The sequence below is a fragment of the Gossypium hirsutum genome, chromosome D01 (assembly GCF_007990345.1).
Source record: "Gossypium hirsutum isolate 1008001.06 chromosome D01, Gossypium_hirsutum_v2.1, whole genome shotgun sequence".
In the NCBI taxonomy this organism is placed as follows: Eukaryota; Viridiplantae; Streptophyta; class Magnoliopsida; order Malvales; family Malvaceae; genus Gossypium; species Gossypium hirsutum.
The window spans coordinates 2,951,415-2,971,134 of record NC_053437.1 but is presented as its reverse complement, the minus strand read 5'-3'; the positions used below and the strand labels follow the sequence as shown (position 1 = coordinate 2,971,134).

The 19,720-nt window shown below is 35.0% G+C and overlaps 1 protein-coding gene across 1 annotated transcript; it reads right to left on the bottom strand.

The window, feature by feature from the left end:
* Positions 1-1,944: 1,944 nt before the first annotated feature.
* LOC107897410 (beta-galactosidase 1) lies at positions 1,945-8,472 on the bottom strand. The gene is made up of 19 exons (XM_016822862.2): positions 7,633-8,472; positions 7,294-7,389; positions 7,063-7,175; positions 6,904-6,970; positions 6,704-6,796; positions 6,407-6,550; positions 5,766-5,854; positions 5,550-5,655; positions 5,383-5,470; positions 5,092-5,210; positions 4,828-4,992; positions 4,424-4,602; positions 4,222-4,331; positions 3,725-3,834; positions 3,528-3,638; positions 3,336-3,446; positions 3,017-3,222; positions 2,589-2,925; positions 1,945-2,508 (listed from the first exon to the last, which is right to left on the bottom strand). The coding sequence occupies exons 1-19, from the start codon at positions 7,816-7,818 to the stop codon at positions 2,398-2,400; spliced, it is 2,541 nt and encodes an 846-aa protein (XP_016678351.2). The 5' UTR covers positions 7,819-8,472; the 3' UTR covers positions 1,945-2,397.
* Positions 8,473-19,720: the final 11,248 nt, after the last annotated feature.

The following is a 19,720-nucleotide window of genomic DNA, read 5'->3' as shown; positions in this document are numbered from 1 at the left end:
GCTGGAATGTGATGCAAAATGAGGGATTAATTGTGGAAATTTCCCATTTGACATATAAATGCACAAATTGGGTCTGGGCATGGATCAACACGCGGCCCCCACCCTTAAACACCACCGTTTCAATATTAAAAAACACAAAAAAGAACCACTTAGCTCTGTCATTTTTACTAAAACTTATATCTAACCGCCCCCATTTTTCTCCTATTCTTTACCTTGGCCGACTCTTAGGCTTCACCGGCGTATAATACGCCTCCACCACCGTCGCGGTTTTAGCCAGACCACAAGGATCTGTCAACCATCAGGCCGGAGGAGCCAACGTCGACTAAATCGACAACAAAAAGGTAAATAAACTCCTCTTTTAGATTTGTCAAGTAGATTCAAATACGGTAAAAAAAGAATAAGAACAGAAAAAAAAGAGTGCGAAAACCTTGAAATCACTGCTTTTTCTATTTTTTGTTGCTTTGTAATGCTCTCCCTTTTTGTTATAAATGTGCAGCAAGTAAAGATCAAGAAGAAAGAAAACGAGAACCCAAAAAATCAAAAAGAAAAAATCGATCTGAAAATCACCTTCAAGTCCTTTTTTGTATTCTCTCTATGTAACCTCTCCCGTTTTACAATCGGTTTTTCCTCTCTAATCCCCCCTATTTACAACCGGTTTCCCTAAAATACAATCGATCCCCCCTTTCAAAATACAATCCGTTTCCCCTCAAATCCCTCATCCAAAACACAATATGTTTTCCCCTCCTTTGAAATATCAAAAGTCGTCCCCGTTCCAATGATAGATTTCGGCTTTTAAAGCCAATATATTTGTTTTGTTCCTTTTGTTTATTACTTCCTCCATCATTCGCATGTTTTCTTTGCTGTTGTGTTTGTTCTTGTTGCAGGTGGTGGGCACGGTGGAGCAGGTGGGAGTGTCAGACGCGTGGGGCGTGGTGGACGAGGGGGCCACGCATGGAAGCTTGCGACGGCTAGCTTGGGGAAGCAAACTAGGGTTTGCTGAAAATGGGGTTAATCTTGGGCTAGGGTTATGTTTGTTTTGGGTTTAGGGTTAATTTTGGGTAGTTTGGGCCATATGAAATTTGGGCTGCAATGTATTTGGTTTATGTTTTATTTTTATTTTGTTTTTGTTTTGCACTGGGCCCGGGCAAAATGGGCTCGTACAGCAGCTGTTATGCACCACGACTTGCGTCGTACCCAACAAGCTGTGTTCGAAATGGACCTAAGGCCCGCCACTTTATAACGTCCCTTAGGCCTACTAAGGAGGGACTGGGTTGTTAGGATTTGGTAACCGTTAGCCCAAATGACCCAATAAGGCCCGGGTCTCTGACCCGAATAGACCCAACTCGGAAGAAGAATGTTCACCGTAAAGATAGTTCACTAGGGACTCCGCTGGGATATTAGATGTTCGCAAAGATAGCTTGTAAGAAGAGCTCGCGTAAGCTTTGCAAGAACAGGGTCGCGAGCTATGTCCGTAGAAGGGATCACGAGCCCTACAAGGGACCCCTGCTCGTGACTAGCAGGTACGAGACTCCCTAGAGGTGTCAGTCCCAAGATAAAAAAAACCGCGTGCTCCGCAGACGCGTGTCCAATAAGGCAAGGGATGCCCAAGGAATGTCTGCACCAAAGACAAGGAATATCAACGTCATCGACCCCAAGACCAAGACAAGATAATGGACCCTACTGTGAGTTGTAACAATAGCAATAGGAACATGCATAAATACCCTTGCGTTTCACTTAATACGACACGAAAAAAAATATTACTCAACAATATTTATATTTGATGTACTTACAGTATGGTAAATTAGATTTGAACATATCATTTTATTTTTACCTCTTTGACATCAAGAATTAAAAAAAAATCAAAAGAATATCCTTTCCGGGTTTATACACATTATTTTTTATCATTTAATATACGCAGTATGAATAAAATTATCAGATCAGAGATCATGAAAGACATGATTTTATTATCTTCCAGAACAAAGCAATGATAAGATTGCTTCCCAGATTGTTCAAATATATAAGACTACAAGACAATCCACTCATTTACTACCAGAAACCAGAGGCTTCCCTGCTTATCCTAAACAACAGAACACTTTGCGCATGGACTCGGTACTTTGTCTCAATGCGCAGCTTCTACGGATTTCCATTGCTTTTTCGGTTTTCTATATATCATGCAGGAATACGTATTTGTGTATATACATAGAGCTTATTCTGCAATCACTTCACAATCTAATAAGCTTTTTGCCAAGGGGCGTGTTGTATAATTGTACAACTTCACCCAGTAAAAGCCAAAATAAATGGTTGCGATCTTAATTTACTTGAAAGACAAGAATACGGAGTGACGGGTTGGATATAGAGAAAATGATTTGTTTCTTTCATATGTTTCTGATGTGTTCATCAGCTGCAAATGACCTCCACAGAGAGTTTCTTCATCACATTAGGACACGGGTCTCCTCCAAACATTTCGGGTGCTACAGTCACTGTGCAGAAGTTCTGTCCAACACAAAGCTGAAAGCACGAAAACATATGTCAATGTTCATGTAGCAATGAACCAAAAAGCAAAGCGTTAATGTAAGAAAGCATCATACCCTAGTAAAAGCATCATAAGAGTGGTGAGCGTGACAGCTTCCTTCGCGGTAGCTTCCACAGACTCCTCCTGGTGTTCCAAAACTGGCAAACTTAACTGCTGAGATTTTTTGCCCAGCATCGCACTCTAAATGCACTTTTGGCCTTAGGGGTTTGTTGACTTTACCAGAGGCTTTCATCAGGTAATTCATTAGGTTCGGTTGCCACTCGTAGATATCAGCACAGACACTGTCAGTTTCTCGGCGTACCAAAGTAATTCCATTCGGATCTCCACCCCATTCCTCAAACACAACCAACAAATTCCCTGTTGGGTTGAGCCATGAACGAGGAACGTGGTACCTATATTAAGTTAGTAACCATAAGTCAGTCTATCGAAAACTCCTAGATTGTCGGACAAACAGCAAAGCAGATTGGTTTTGTTCTAGCTTACCATCTTTGAGAGGCCCCTCCACAATTAGTTCCACATTTCTTCTCGTTAAATGTTCCGGCATAACTACAGATACCACAATTTCCAGATGCTTTATATGCAGGCCAGTGGCGTCCAATGCTCTTTCCATTTATCCAAATCTGGCCTTTGCCCATACTACCCATATCTAAAGCCAATGGAGAATTTCCAGCTGGAGCATTGAAAGTTGTCTGCAAAGTTAAAAAGAGTATCAGAAAAAGCAGACTAAAGGAGACATGCAGGTGCATTTTGAGTTCTACAATTCATATTAACATATGGTTCAGTTTCATTTTGAGATACGTACTTTGTACCATGTCAGTGGTTGTCTTTGTGAGACAAAAGACCTCTGTGCCCACTCCACGGATGAACTACCACTTAGCGAAAGAAGATTCAAGGCTTCTCCCTTAAGGCCAATCTGCAAGTGGATAAATAACCAGATGATTATTTAGCACACCAGGATAACCAAAGAATAAAAGCTAATACACAAGAAAAAGACCTTGTAAGACCATTTCTGCCATGAGAGATCTCTCCTTCCCTCATTGAGACCATTCAGTGTAACTGGGCCAAGAACACCGGCATTCCATGTCTCAAAGTGTGGACCAACATTCTGCATTTAAAACCACAAAATTAATAATTCATAAACAAAATCCATTGGCATGAAGCTGTCAGCTGAGAGAGAGAAAAAGAACATACCGGGAGACCAACAGCAATGCTCAGAAGTGAAATTTTATTGATACCAGCTCTCAAATTAACACCTTGGCTGAATGTTAGTTTGGGGAATTCTAGACTTCCATAGGAACTTCCTGAAAAATAAAATAAATGGAAAGAGAAAATATCAGGGGACAAGATACTAACCATCCTTAACAAGTAGGCACTGCAAACCACAATAGTACTATTGACCTACATTAAGTAATCTAAAATAAACCGAAGACACCTAAAATTCTGTATGTATATGGTCTTTGTCAACTTAGTTTACTGATTATTGAAATTTAATGTTTTGCAGTAATTTGCATGGCCAAGCATTATGATTTGGAAACTGCTTTTCCATTTTTCCCAAGGATAACATTCCAAAACATTGACCTAAGTGGAAAGCCTAAGTTATAAGCACGTAACACTATAGTTACAGCTTCAAGATATTGCTGACATCTGAAGTAGTCAAAAAGCAACCTAAAACCAACAAGTCAGCCCACCTGATAGTTGACCATTGACAAAAACATGCAAAGCATGGCCAGCTGATAAGACAGTAAGAACAGGAGATTTTCCATTCCTCAAGAATCCTTCACGGGAGTCAATCTTAACTCTGGGGATGGAAACATAACACAAAGAACATTAGAAAGAAATAGTACCGGTAATAAAAAGACAGATGACGAAGTTCTGCTATGTACTACGTACTCTGTTGTGTACCACAAATAGTCAGTTGCATCTCTGGTTGTATTTATCTGCTCCAACAACCCGGCCATTGTGAATGAACTGTCAGCATCTGAAGCAGTCTCTTCATTGTATGCCTGCCAAGAGAGTCCTCCATGCATGGGAACAGGAACCATTTTCTTCCGAGCAATTTGGGCTCCAATCTATTAGGAAGAGTTTCTCACAAATGTTAAAATTACGTTTGCTGGGAGTCTTATTGTTTTAGTTTTACACAAAGGCTTCAACATTAAGCAAGAGGATATATTGCAAAAATAGCATGTTATGATATCAAATTTGATCAACCTAATTAGAAATTAATCTTGACACATAGCATTGCTGAAAATAGGGAAAAAACTGATTTCAAATTCATCAAAATCTTTTATTCTCACCCTTGCAGTGTTATACACAGTATTCTTGCAGTCGGGAAGAATGCTGATAGACCAAGGAGGTAGGTTGTAGTGATTGTTCCTGAAGGAAACTGTTGCATAATCTCTCGAGTTGTAATTTGCAAGGAAGGCAGCACAACCTCCAGCCTTATATTTGAATACATGAGCCTGTATGTTTAGAATGGAGAATGGCATTTATATTTAAGTTCTGCGCACAAACCAATTAGGCATAGGATTAAGGTTCATAGAAATAGGAATCATATTAACCTCCTGATAATTTCCAAGTCGAATCATGGTCGGGTCTCCATATACTAAAGCTGGTTCACAAAGCTTTATTGCTCTATGCAAATCTTTCAAATGACCCCACTTGGGTTGCCTCTTCAGTCCTGCATGAAAAGAAATGTTTCTCCTTCAAGACAATCTCAAGGAACTAATCCTTAAGATATACTTATAGTCTTAAGCCACCCTATTATAATTCTAAAAAGCATAGAATGGATAATAGGAACGAGAAGATGGATAGCTGACTTTAAAAAGCCATCATTTACACTTTTTGCATACCATATTCATCAAGAGGAGCATCATAATCGTAGCTAGTAGCAATGAAAGGACCCCCAGCAGTTCGGCCAAAATTTGTTCCTCCATGATACTGATAACACAAAAGCCACATATAAGATTCACTCTTCCAGTGATTGATCTTGGTAAATACACACACAAACTTTGATTACCATATAATAATTAACAAACGATCCTCCTTTTTGTATAAACCTCGCAACTGAAAATGCCAAGTCTTCAGCAGGTCTGTAAGGAACTGCCCCTCCAAACTCAGTATACCTACACCATAAAATAAAAAGAACCATCAGCTAGGAGATAACTTTTAATTGAACTTGAATGGAAGAGCCACAAAACATCATCTCTCGGAAAGGGCAAAAACTTGAGCTTACCAGCCTGTCCAGGCTTCAGTCCACATCTTTGGTTTGTTGGCCTTGTTAGGAGAAAAGTAGTCACAGTAGAACCCATTGCAGGTGTTAATCTGTAGGAAGAATACAAAAAGTTGAGAAGGCTAAAAATGAAGAATTCAAATGCATACCTCACCATGCGCATATACATGGTAAGACTAGCTTATTCCAATAAGTCAAAATGTTCAATCAAACATCTATCCCTGTGCTTCTACGCAATTGGATATCAGCTTAGAAATACCCCACAGCTTTGACATCTCGAAGCATTAAAAAGGCAAAGGTATTTTTCATCAACACCACAAACTATGTAAGTTCAAATGGGTGAAGTAATAATTGATGAACGGAACATGGTCATTAATAGATGACTATGAAAACCAAAAGTCTAAAAGGAATAAAATAAAGACACTTTATCAGACAGGATTATGAAAGAGAAAATCTGAGCCATGTGCAATGAAAAATAATAATTCATTTCTACCATGACCAACAAGTAGACAACACACTGTTCACTAGCAACCCCCACTAAAGATGATTGAACACAATATAAGGTAAATAAGGACTGAATATGAAACATGCCAAGGAAAAGGTTAAAGAAATGGTTTAAAAGATAAAATATATAGCATACGTACAATAGGGTCCGGCGCATCATCTTGCTTGCACATGACCCAGGGAACACCAGTGGCTAGTCCCAAAGCCATTTTGGCTGACCAGTAACTATAAGCTTTACCAGGTGCACCGAGTTCATATTCCATGGGCCCGTATTCGTTTTCAATCTGTCAAAACCAAACATTATAAAAGACACTATTCTTTAGTCCATCATCGTATTCCAATGAATTGACATTTAAACTAAGAACGGATGGCTAATGTCCCATATCTTGAGCTGAGAAAATTTACAACAGTTTCCAGATAGGGACCAATTTGCCTACCTGAGATAGAATAATAGGACCCCCTTGAGACTCATACAACCTTTCAGCTTTCATCATATCCACAATCTTTTTTGTAAATCGTTGCATTTGAGCCTTCATTGTAGTAATTTAATGAGTAAGTTAGTTCCTCCCCAAAAATCAATTTTGTGTTACTAGATAAATACAACGAACTTCAGATTGATGGGTGGAAATAAGCTAACCTTGAAAGGTCCATTGTTTGTTCTGAAAATGATACCTGGAATGTACTTCAGCCAAACAGGAAAACCCCTGAGAAATTTTAAATAAAAGTCATTGCTTGAACTGCACTTTATCCTGAATTTCTTTTTATTTATTAGAAAATAATATATTTTTAACATTACCCAAAGTTCCATTCAGCACAGACATAAGGACCAATCCTGAGATGAACATAGAGGCCTGCTTGCTGCACCAGCTTAATAAATTTGACCAAATCATAGTTTCCTTGGAAGTAATACTACAATAACCAAAATTAGAAAGAAAATTCAGAATTTCTTATGCCATTACCAAAAATACAATCTCTGTAAAGAAAAAAAATGCTTTCTTTTCAAGAACATGTTTTTTTCTTTAATTACTTTGCCAGGTGCAGGCTCATGTCCATTCCAAAAAACATATGTCTGAATCACATCCAGCCCTCCTTCTTTAGCCTTCTGTATAAGGTCTGGCCACATCTACAGAGAAAAACAAAAGAAAATTTAGGGGAAAAATTAAAATAGCAGACTTGAACATAATAGATTAAGAGAATGATATACAGCTATGCAACTATGCATACAGAAAGAAGGAAACTTTAAAGGCACCCAAAAGATGAAATGCGTGGGAAAAAAAGCCGTAATAAAAATTTGACTTTTGGTGAATTAAAAGAGACCCGAATAAGTACATTTGAGAGAAAAAGAAAAATGAAACAAAGAAATTACCTCAGGAGTGCTTCTTGGGTAGTGAATAGATCCAGAAAGTAGAATCCTTCTTTGCCCATTAATGGTGATAGCTTTATGGTCATAGGAAACAGAACCAGAAACTAAACAAACCCCGGATATTGCTAACAGAACAACCAACAAAGCATTCAACACTACAGGAAGCTTGGAGTTTAAGACCATTGCCATGGCCAAAAAAACAAATGACACTCGTTCTTTACACACACACAAAAAAAAAAGAAAAAAAAAGCAATGCCCTTTTTGCCTTATGCTTTTCTCTTCTACACTTTATTCTTGAGAATAAAAGAAGGGGGAGAGAGACAAGAAAAACCAAACAGGCTTTGCTTATGTGCTTGTTTGTCCAATTGAGTTCTCCATTACCTTTGACCTTTATATAAGAGGAAAACAAGCTAAAAAAGCCTAACACATTACAATGTATGTGTTCCTATTAACTTTTTCTTCTTTTAGGGTTACAGAAATGTAAAAGGTTTGATTTTTGCAAAGAGTGAAGGTGGTTTGCAGCTGCATTTAAACAGGGAAGAACTGAGGAACTGAAAGTGAAATGTGGGGACCCTTTCGTGTAGGCCTTTTGACACACCACTCTTCGGCGCCTCTCACTGCCTCTTTTTTTTTTTTTTTTCTTTTGCAAACTTAACGCCGGATGCTTGAATCCATTGAAGGCAAAAAAGCAAGACCATCAATTTTCTTTTCTGAATAATTTAACTTGATTATTATTTAAAAAATGTAATAAAGTTAAATGGATGCTTGGGTTTACTTATAAACTAAAAACCTGATATCCTTTCTTTCTACACCCTTTTTTCAATTTGTAAAACACACAGATTCTCTACGCAATCCCTATTAAGAGTCGGTTCCTAATCAATGGAAGCCTTCATAGCCTATCTTCCTCTTTTTCCACTCGCTATTATCGCGCGTGAGAAATTAAAAGTAGTGTGAAATACAGGAAAAATGGAAAAGGGGCTGGCAGCAGGCACTAGGAGTAGAAACGTTCGCGTGGAAATATTAAATACGATATAAACATATTATAATAATATCATATGCGCTACAATTATGAGGTAAAAATTAAAATTATATTATAATTATGAGGTAAAAAATTAAAATTATATTATTATTATATTATGTTCGAATATATGAATAAATTATAAAAATAGTCAGTTTTATTATCTTAGATTATATTTTAATCATTTATATTTGAAATATTATAGTCATTTATGTTATTATTTTGTTATAAAATGATCATTCTATCGTTAGCTCCGTTACCTCCCTAACATTGGTCTTACATGGCAGTTTAAATAGATTTTAAATGTCAACTTGGATGTCCTAAGTGGCAATTCAGATTAAATTATATTTTCATCTCAGTAACTGAACATTCAATTGACATTTAAAATCTATTTGAATTGTCGCGTAGGACTGTCGTTAAAAAAGTAATAGAGTTTATCAATAAAGTAATCACTTTATAATAAAATAATAACGTAAATGACTAAAATATAATATGAGGTAAATGAAATAATTGTCTTTGTAATTTACCCTTATAATAATACATAAATTATTTAGCTGATATGATGTGATTAATAGCGAGAAAACGAAATGAAAGATAATAGAAATATTATACAACATTAAAAATGTTAAGGTCGTTTATGATGGTGAAGACAACTACTCCTCGAGGTGGATGAATTAAATTTGAGGCTTCCATGTTGAAACACACCAAATCTGCTCTCTAAAACCGTCACTCTATGTGATTTAAGGCACAATGATGTTTAAGCCAATCAAAAGCATAGTTAAAAAGAGATTAGGTTAACAGTGATTGTGAGAAAAATAAAAGTATTAAAAGTTGATTTTTGTGCTGCTAAATTGATTATGATTGGTTTTTTATTTAAATTTGAAGGTTGGTTTGAAAAGTGAAAGAGTTTAAATAAAAATATAGTTTTGAAAATAAAATGATCTGTTTTTTAAATAGGTCAAGCATTGGGTAGGATTTTTTTTACTTGGCTCCAATTTAGCTCCAATTAGTTATTTTGTTGTTGTTTTATTACCATTCCGTTATTATATTATTGTTACTATTTAGATATTATATAATTTTTGTTTAATTGTTAATTTTATTATTATTTTAAATATATTTAATTACTAAGTTATAATTATATTAGTGTTATTTAAGTATAAAATTTAATATTAACGGACTAAATTGAATTCAAATTTAATATTTTTTTTTATTTAAGTCCACCTTGAACGTGAGTTTAAATCTCAACCTTAAATAAAGGACCTAAAATTTTGCCAACAAGAATGTGGATCCTAAGCAGCTGGATAAACTCAAGACTCATGTTGACCGCAAATAACCTGGTTCTGCATGTAACTTTATTTAAATATGGCCCCAAAAAAGGGAACTTTATTTATAAAGTGGTATAACGAAATACGAGTAGTGACTACTCGCTGTCCTCTTAAATCTCTCATTCATTAATTAGTTAGTTGGCAAAACAGTGTAATAAATTATTGTAACCACTTCACTGCACGTGTATGGTAAGCGCGTGCAAATACATCCTTTCGTCTCCCATTTCAGTATTTGGTCTTAATATCCCTCACGCTATTTATCTGAATTAGGTTCATTGGACTTTAGCTCCTAACCTTTTTATTTATATTAATCTGCTAATGATGCATTATTAGCAGTGGAGATACAAGGAAGGTTGGATTTAGAGTTTCAATCTTGTGGATGTTAATTAAATTTATTCTAACTTGAATTTTATTATGATATTAACATCATTTCTTACAAATATTATCTTTTCTACGCACTAAAGATTTATCAACCATATTCTTTTTTATTTATGTGTCATAAAGTTTACTTTCCAATATAGAATTATACAATTTTCTTATTATAATTAAACTTCTTAATGGATTAAGTTTCAGTTCTTTGTTTTTTTTTAAAAAAATTTCTCACAAAATTAATAATGTATAAAAATTCGCTTTTTTAAGTCATATTGTCCTAATCATTCAATAATCCATTAGTTTTGTATTCATAAAAAGAATGCCTCCAACCACAAATAAATGTTCAAGGAACTTTGGTTCAATATTATACACATTCCAATACTACATCCAAAGATGTTTTTGCCAATTCCTTTTTGGCCAATATATATGCTTTTGTGACATACTTTCTAGAGAAATAAAATTAATTGGAATAGAAGTTAATCCAAATATTATTGTACAAACATTTAAAACAGGCTATGAGATGATTTAATAAAGAATTTACCATTTGTATCTATCTTTCACTCCCCTTCCAAACAAAGAAAATGAATGCCAAGCATCCTCCCTTAAACTAGTTCCTAATCGTATTAGCCATATCAAGGATGATGGCACCATTTTGACCTTCGAATACTCTGCACATGTCTCCCAAATTGCACATTTAGGCATATTAAGGATCATGGCTTCATTTTTTTTTTTAATTTATCCTATCTCGAATTTGGTGTATTTTTAACCTTATGTAATATAAATATGATTTTCAACGTATAATTTTTAATTAAACTTGTTGAGGGATTAATGAGGAAGGCAAGGTAAGTACAAAAGCCAAACCTTCATAATAATATTAATTAATTAGGATATAAGGATTTTGTGGTGTAAAACAGGTCAAGTATAGAAATAGGAAGCAACGTGCCAAACAAATTAAATTGCTTCTACAATTATTGCCTTTTTATTTTATTTGCATGAACCAACCACTTCGAAAACCATCTATTCTTCACTATATGAATCATATTCAATTATATGACGGGTAGCCAAAAATATATATATATATATATATATATATGAAGTTTCTGAAATATGGGCATTTAATTTTGGTTTAAGAATCAGAGATAATTGATTTAACAGATCAAAATATATTTTTAAATATATAAGTAAGTTCCATTTTTCAACAAGAATATATGAAATTTCTCTAACCAATCCAATAATTTGGGTGCAAAGTCAATACAGTAATTGATTTAGGAAATAAAGAAAGGGCACCTAATTTATGTTTGCTGTCTGACCAAATAACTCATATTCAACTATTTACCGTCATTACTTTTATTTTATTTTTGTTTAGGTAAAACTTATAATTAGAATTAATTGAAATAAACAGTAAAACTAAACAACAACCTCAGCTTAATCTGATTGAACAAAATTATTTGAATTAAACTTGAAATTTCAAATCAAATTCTTTAAAATTAGATAAGAATAATCACTTTACTGATCTTGTTACGTTAGGTAAGAAGTCATGCAAATACATATATATTATTTAATACTCACTTCTATTTATAATTCCTTAAATTGGAAGTAAAATAAGTTAAAGTGTGTTCAAATTTACGTACACCTTGTTACTGTAATAACAAATTTGTTATTTGAGTTAAGACTCAATCGATAATAAATCATATTTTTAAGTTTGACAAAATACATAATGAATAAATAATTAAAATATGATACAACATTATATTAAAAAAAAGCAGCAAATATAGAACAAAAACAAGAATGTACCAAATAGTATCTAGGGTAAACTACACTCAAAGTCACTAAATTATTAATAAGTTTACTTCTCTAAAAAGTTAGAAAATGGTCACTAACTATTCAAAAGTTTTTATTTAAGTTATTAGGTTGTAATTTTTTTTTAAAAGAAATCAAACTAGTGAGCTTCAAGCAACGATTCAACAAGTGGTACAATAGATCAGTACACATCGATAAGTAGAAGAACATGCTTTAGGTCCAAGATTATTTGACGGTCAATGTTTGAAATCAAAGAAAAAAATTATTTGGATTTTGATTTACAGATTCATGACGTTCAAAGTTGTTTAATGGAAAAAAAAATAGACTGTAGAAGAGAAGGAAATTAAGAGTTGATGCGTCGCGAAACTAACTAAAAATTTAACTAAGGCAAGTGCACCTATCAATTAATAGTATAGCTACACTAAGCAAAGATATCATTCCCACGAAGACTAAAAATACTAGTAATTACTGTCTTTCTATTATTTAACCAAATAAATCGAGTGGTTGATTAAAAACTAAAATTAACTAAATTAATTAACTAATGAATACGACAAAGAACAAAACATGAAAATAACCGATAAGCTTCCAAGAAGCAAAACAATACCCATGAAAGAGCAACTGATTCTAGGTTGATTAATTGAAATTTCTTTCTAATTAAAACCTTTATTATCACATTAACTTGTGCTATGGATTCCCCTATTAGATTTGACTCTAACTTGATAGATTTATGTTGTCCTATTTCTAAAATTGCATGCAACTCCACTTAATTACGCAATATCTACTTTAAAATAAGATCTATTTCTCTTTTGATTTAAACACATCAAACATGGATTAATAATCTAGAAATATCAATCCAAGAATTAAGCACATATAATTGAGAACAAGATCTAAGTATTCATTGCGTAAAATAAAAACCAAACGATAGAATCCATCATATGGTTCATCTCCCTAGGTATTTAGACAATTAGTTCATGCTTGAAAATAGAAACACCCAAGAGACAATATAACCGAAAAAATAAAGAAATTCATTATAATCTCCTAAGAAATCAACTGACAATCTTTAATCTTAACAAGAATCAGCTTCAATTGTGTTTTTCAAGTTGTTTCTTGAATATTCTATAATGGCTCACTCTTATCTTCTTATATTTGTCATATATACGTCTTAGAATGCTCGATGTTGACACCATTTTTTGATGAAAACGGGGTCGACTTGGGTTTAAAAAATGAAAACGAAAACGGGAGTCGCCACCAATCTTTTTTTAATGAGGTGTGATTGGATCACCTCGAAAAGTGGTTGTTTTTAATAAACGGCTTGATTTTATTAAAACAAGTTTGGTCCACGAAATTCAGAAAAAAAAAAAGGGTTCGGGAGTCGGTTACGCACGAGGAAGGATTAGCACCCTCGATACGCCCAACATTGGTACCTAGTTGATTACTTAATGTCTTAGTGTCGAAAATTGAGAACTTTGAAGTATTTTAAAAATACGATCCTTGTATTAAAACGTTGAAAATTTTTAGGAAAAGGGGCATATATTACGTTAATCGAGAAAAGACATCATATCCAGTAAGTTAGGACACAATGTCTCGAACTCCCGATACGTGAATGAATGCCAAAATTTTACTTATTCAAAAGTTATTTTATTATCTCGGGTTTAGGAAAGGGATCCTGCCTAGTAAGTTAGGACACGATCTTTTCTTAATTCCCGGGATCGTTTAAAAACTTAAGTTTGAAAAGATTCGTGTCTTTAGATTTATTGTGAAAATCGAAACCCAATAAGTTAGGGTACGGCTTTCCCAAATCTAAACACAAGATTTTGCTTATTCAAAAATCATAATTTATGCATTGAATGAAATAATTTAACACGAAATGGTAGAAATAAGATACGATGTTAATATGCGTAACTAAACAAATATGAATATGATAATGTGAGCAAAAATAATACGAGCAACAACAAAAAGGACACACAATAAAAAATCAATTATACATGAAATAATAAGTAAATAAAAAAGAACTAAAGCATTTCATGAAAATAATGAGGAACACATAAACAAATAAATATCAAATAGAAACGACAATAACAATACGAATAATAAGAAACAAAGTATTCATGTATGTATATCAATGTATTTAAGTTATTAAATATAAGGGTATACATAAGTATGTATATATATGTATATATATAAATTATATAAAAAAACATATAAGTATGTATATATATTCATAGGAAAAATGTATATATATATGCATCTAAATTAGAAAATATGTAAGTATATATGTATAAATATGTATATATAAGGTTATGGAATACATAAAATATAAAGACAAGTATATATGTATATTTATAAAAATATAAGAACGTATGTAATTATATATATTATGTGCATGTAAATTTAAATATGTATATGTATACAGAAATATATAAGAATTATGAAATATATGTAAGTATATATACATGCATATAAAAATAAAAGTGTGCCCATACATGTATATATTATAAAATATGTATATATATATAACAAAATTTAAAATTAACAAGACACAAGTGAGTAAACAATGACAATAATATTAATGATGTAATAATAGTAAAGATAATAATAATAAAAGCAATAATGATACTAAAAAATAATTAATTAAATAATAAAACTGCTAAAAACAAACTAAATCAAAATAAAAAATAAAATAAAATACTGGGCGATTTTGAAAATAAAAAAACTAAAAGGACTAAATTGCAACACGCGCCGAAACAGGAGGGACCAAAATGGAAAATAAACCAAAACCCCGAAAACGCAGCACTGCAATGGACTGAATTGAAACAGAAATAAAAGCTTGTGGTTAAATTAAAAAACAGAAAAGAACGAAACAAGGGTCAAATTGCAACGCGTTGCAAAGTCTGAGGGACTGCGCGTGCAATTATACCATTTAAAGAAAACACGCGGATCCTCCCCCCGGGTCGGGTCACCGCGCGGGTCAAGAGGCCTCAAAACGGCGCCGTTTTATGACTTGTATAAATATAAAAAAAATGCCCAAAAATATCATTTTCATCACTTTTCTAAAAACAGAGAGCTTTCTCTCTCTCAAGCCCCCAAGGCCGGCCAAGATCCGGCCGCTTCCGATCATCGGGCCACCTTCCGTCGACCACCGTGCACGGTGGTCGGAGGCACAAAATCGGATCTTTTGGTCCCCTTTGAAGCCGATTGCCTCTAGACCACAGATCCATGGTGGAATGTCGAGAAAGATGAGCCCAAGATCCGAAAATGAGGAGAGACCGCTCGTCTCCTCCTCCACCGGTGACGACGAAGACGGGCTCCGACGCCGGCCTTCGAAACAAATAGGTACTTTTCTTTTCCCTTTTTTCTTTTGTTTAAAAGAGTAGTGTAACAAACAAAAATAAATAAAGAAAAAAAGGAAAATAGAAAACGCCAGAACAGAAAAGAAAAAATGGAATCTACCTTTTCAATTTTTCTTCTTTTTATTAAGTTGTTTTTTTTTACCCTCAATCGAAGGAAGACCCCTGTTACATTTTCTTTGTATCTTTATATAGCCGATTACAATACATTTTTATCTATTTCTATTATTTTGCACTGTTTTTGCCTCTGCTTTGCGTGCTGTCCTTGCAGGTAATTGATGGGAGTAGCTGGTGGCGTCGGTGGCAGAAACTAAAGCGGCGGTAGACGTTAGGAGCCCCAGGACGTGCGGCGCCTTAGCTAGGGTTTCAGAAAAGCTGAAACCCTAGTTTGACTTTTGTTGGGCCTTGCTGTAATGGGCTTGTTTGGATTTGGGCTTGTAATGGGGCTGTTGGGTAGATTTAGTTTGGGTTTAATTAATTTGATCCTTGGGTCTCTGCTTGTTGGGCCCGGGCATAAATTAAGCTGTACAGCTGCCCCTCTTTGTTTGTTATCGTGTAACGATAACAGAGCAAAGACTAAGAAAGACTAATTTTGCCCGGTCTCGTCGAGTCTTGACTTCTTAGTGCTTCTATTCAAGTGGCTTCACTCCAGTCCACTGTGCCTTATTGCTTCAATCCATTCTACTGTACTTCAGGAAGATCTGATTTGTAGCTTTAATCTTCTTCGCAAGGGAACGAAATTTATGTTTTCAGTCTGTTCCACTGCAACATCAGGGGATAAGACCTGACACGATCTCCTCTACTGTAACTTCAAAGAGATAAGATCCTTTATTTTAATCCACTCCATTGTAATCTTAAGGAGATAGGATTACTATCTTCAATCTGCTCCATTGTAATCTCAGGGAGATAAGATCTGAAATTTTTCGGTCTGTTCCACTGTAATCTCAGGGAGATAAGGTCTCTGGCTTCAATCTGATGTGATCTACTCTACTGTAACTTCAGAGAGATAAGACCTGATGCGATCTACTCTGCTGTAACTTCAGAGAGATAAGATCCTTTATTTTAATCCGCTCCACTGTAATCTCAGGGAGATGGGATTACTAGCTTCAATCTACTCCGTTGTAATCTCATGGAGATAAGATCTGAAATTCTTTGATCTGTTCCACTGTAATCTCAGGGAGATAAGACCTGTATAATAAACCTAATTATGCCTAATGATTAGGATGACATGATCAAAATGAAACAAATGCTCCTAACTAGACATATGTGAATGGTGTTTGCATGAATGCAGATTTTATTTTTCCGAGAATGATCTCGCTTAGGTTGTCATTACTCGAAGTTTACTAAGGCTTTGTGACTGATTTTTCTGAAGAAACATTGAGCCAGACTGTCCCCATTGTAAACCTCAAAGTTCTATCCACTGGGACGCCAAAATTCGTACCATCATTCTCTCACAGTAATCTAAGGGTAGAAATATGTGGCTTTTCCTCTGTCCTCTTTTATCACAATTCGGGATATAGGATCTGAACCATTCTGGTTTCCTACACCATTCCCGAGGTGTTGTACCAAAGTCTTACGCGCAAGTGAAGGCTCTCTTCTCCGAGGTAACCTCTTCCTATTGCCTGATGATCATTGCTTGCTTGTTCATTTAAGCTTTGTAATTAACACGACAGCTTGTCATTTTGTTCAATCAATGTTTAGACAACAAAATCTGAAAGGATAGTCTTTCATTCTTAGATATTTCACCCTTTAAACTTGTATTTTCTAAACAATATCATGTTTAGGTCCTATATTATTTAGAATTTTCCAGAGTAATGTGCAAAACTTCTTTCCTGAAAGTTTTATTAGTTCGTTAATCATTATTCCTATGCAACGTGTTTGCAAAAAGATCATAACAATGGATAAGAATAAAGCTAGTTCTGATCATAACTCAAATAAAACATCAAAGATGGCGAAAGGAAGGTAACAAAGAAGTGGATTGGGAATGTGCGTTTTCACAAAAAGAAATGAAGAAAGAAAGAAAATAAAAGAATGTATTTTCAAGAATACACATAAGAACTAGGTGCCCCAGTTATCGCAGCTTGAGTTTCTCTGTACAAACTTTCCAAAGACCCTTCTGAGTTTGACATGTGTTCAGGAGATCTGCAATACTCTGTCAATGTTCCAAGACGTTGCATATCCTTTCTTATTGGTTCAAGTAAAGCAAGATCATCCTATGCTCCCGATCAAAATTTGATCCGCTCAAATCCTGATGTTCCAATCCTGCCTAATACTTGAGTCGCCTTTTCCGGGTTTTCGACTCAAGCCCTCTTTGGTCTCAAAGTGCCCTTTACGGGTTTTCACCTTAGCCTCTCCAAAGTTTTTTTTTCTTTAGGAAGCAAAGCGCCCTTCACGGGTTTTCACTTTGGTTCCCCTTTCTTTCAAGTGAAGTATTTCTTGACGGAGTCTGCGTTTACAGATTGGTAACTTTTGCATCCATCTAATAATCAAACTACCAAAAAGCTTCTTTAAACATAGGCTTCCAATTTGCATCCATTTTCCTTAAATTTTTTGATAGGAAGATCTTTTTATACAGTCCCTTCACGAATCTCGGGCGAACCTTTTTTTAGTGCCATTCTTCTGTATTTGCCATGTAATATTTAGTCTTTCCTATGGTTATATCGTACGAATTGGATCATCAGCTTATCCATTAGCTCAAAAACCCGTAGATAAGGATTCACTTCAATTAATCTCCATCATAACAGAGAAAAGGTGCCATAGAAGTCTAATATTCGATCAAGGAGACAAATGATAATTTCTCATGCCAATCCTTGTAGGTTTCAGTCATTTTCCCCACAATCCTTTTAATGTTTTTATGGCCGCCTCCACTGCACCATTCATTTTTGGACGATACGGCGATGAGTTATGATGCTTAATTTTAAATTTGCTACAAACTTCAGCTATTGTGCTATTATTCAAGTTCATCGCATTGTCGGATATGATCCTCTCAGGCATTCCATATCGACAAATATCTCCTTCTTCAAAATTTGCTGACTATCTTTCTGACATTTGCATATAACAGCTCACCCACTTGGTAAATAATAATACTACGAAGATGAACATGCATTAGAAGCCTTTGTGAATAAAACATCCATAACAGGAAAACGCCAAGGAGGCAGACGGAGAGGTGAGGAGCGCGGTATTTGTCTCGTAAAGTGCATTTTGACTTCCTGCATATCATACAATCTCCTTCCATGGGGCAATAGTACCCAAATCTCATGATCTGTCTGGCCATCGTGAAACCACTGGCGTGCGTCCCACAAATACCCTCATGGACTTCTTCCAAAATTTTCTTGGCTTCCACGCATCCACACATCTTAACAGTACTTGATCCTTCCTTCTTTTATATAACACTTCTCCATCTAAGACATATTCAATGGCTATCTTTCTCAGAGTTCTTTTTCATTCTCAGTCGCCTTCGGTATTTCGATTCTTCACATATTGTAGGATACTCTGTACCAGGACATCATCTTTCCCTCCTCCTCAATATTGCGCATTACCGGGGTCTCAAGAGATACTCATCTGAACAGGCCTCATTGCCTCAAGTCTATCACCTGAATCATCGAAGTAGAGTAGCTAATGATCAGCCATTTGGTTTCCTCCGTGAGTAATAGAAGGTATATCGTCAAACTCCTCAGCCAATTCAAAACCAGTTTTCTATAACCGATTAGCTTAGATCTCTAGTCTCCTACTCCCCTTTGAGTTGGTATATCAACCAACGCTGAATCCCCGTTATACTCTCAGTACTTTGATGTTCCGCTTCAATGGCTGCACCGAATGCCCATAATTACATGCTTCATATTCTGCCATGTTATTTGTACAATCGAAGTCCAACTTGCTAGCAACCAGGATAATGATCTCCACTTGGGATACCAAAACATGCCCCAACTCCATTACCCGTAGCATTTGAAGCTCCATCAAAATTTTAACTTCCATACGTGATCCATTTGAGGATTTTCTTCAGTATTCGCCACATACATCAATCCTCGTTTGGAAAATCGAAATTCAAAGATTCATAGTCCTCCAAGCTCTACTAGCTAGGAAATCGGCTATTGCACTTCCCTTTATGGCCTTCTGACTGACATTTACTATATCAAATTCTGAGAGCAAATCTGCCATCTAGCCATTCTCCCGTTCAAAGCAGTCGATTCCATCATATACTTTAAAGATCTAACTTGAAATCAGCCAAT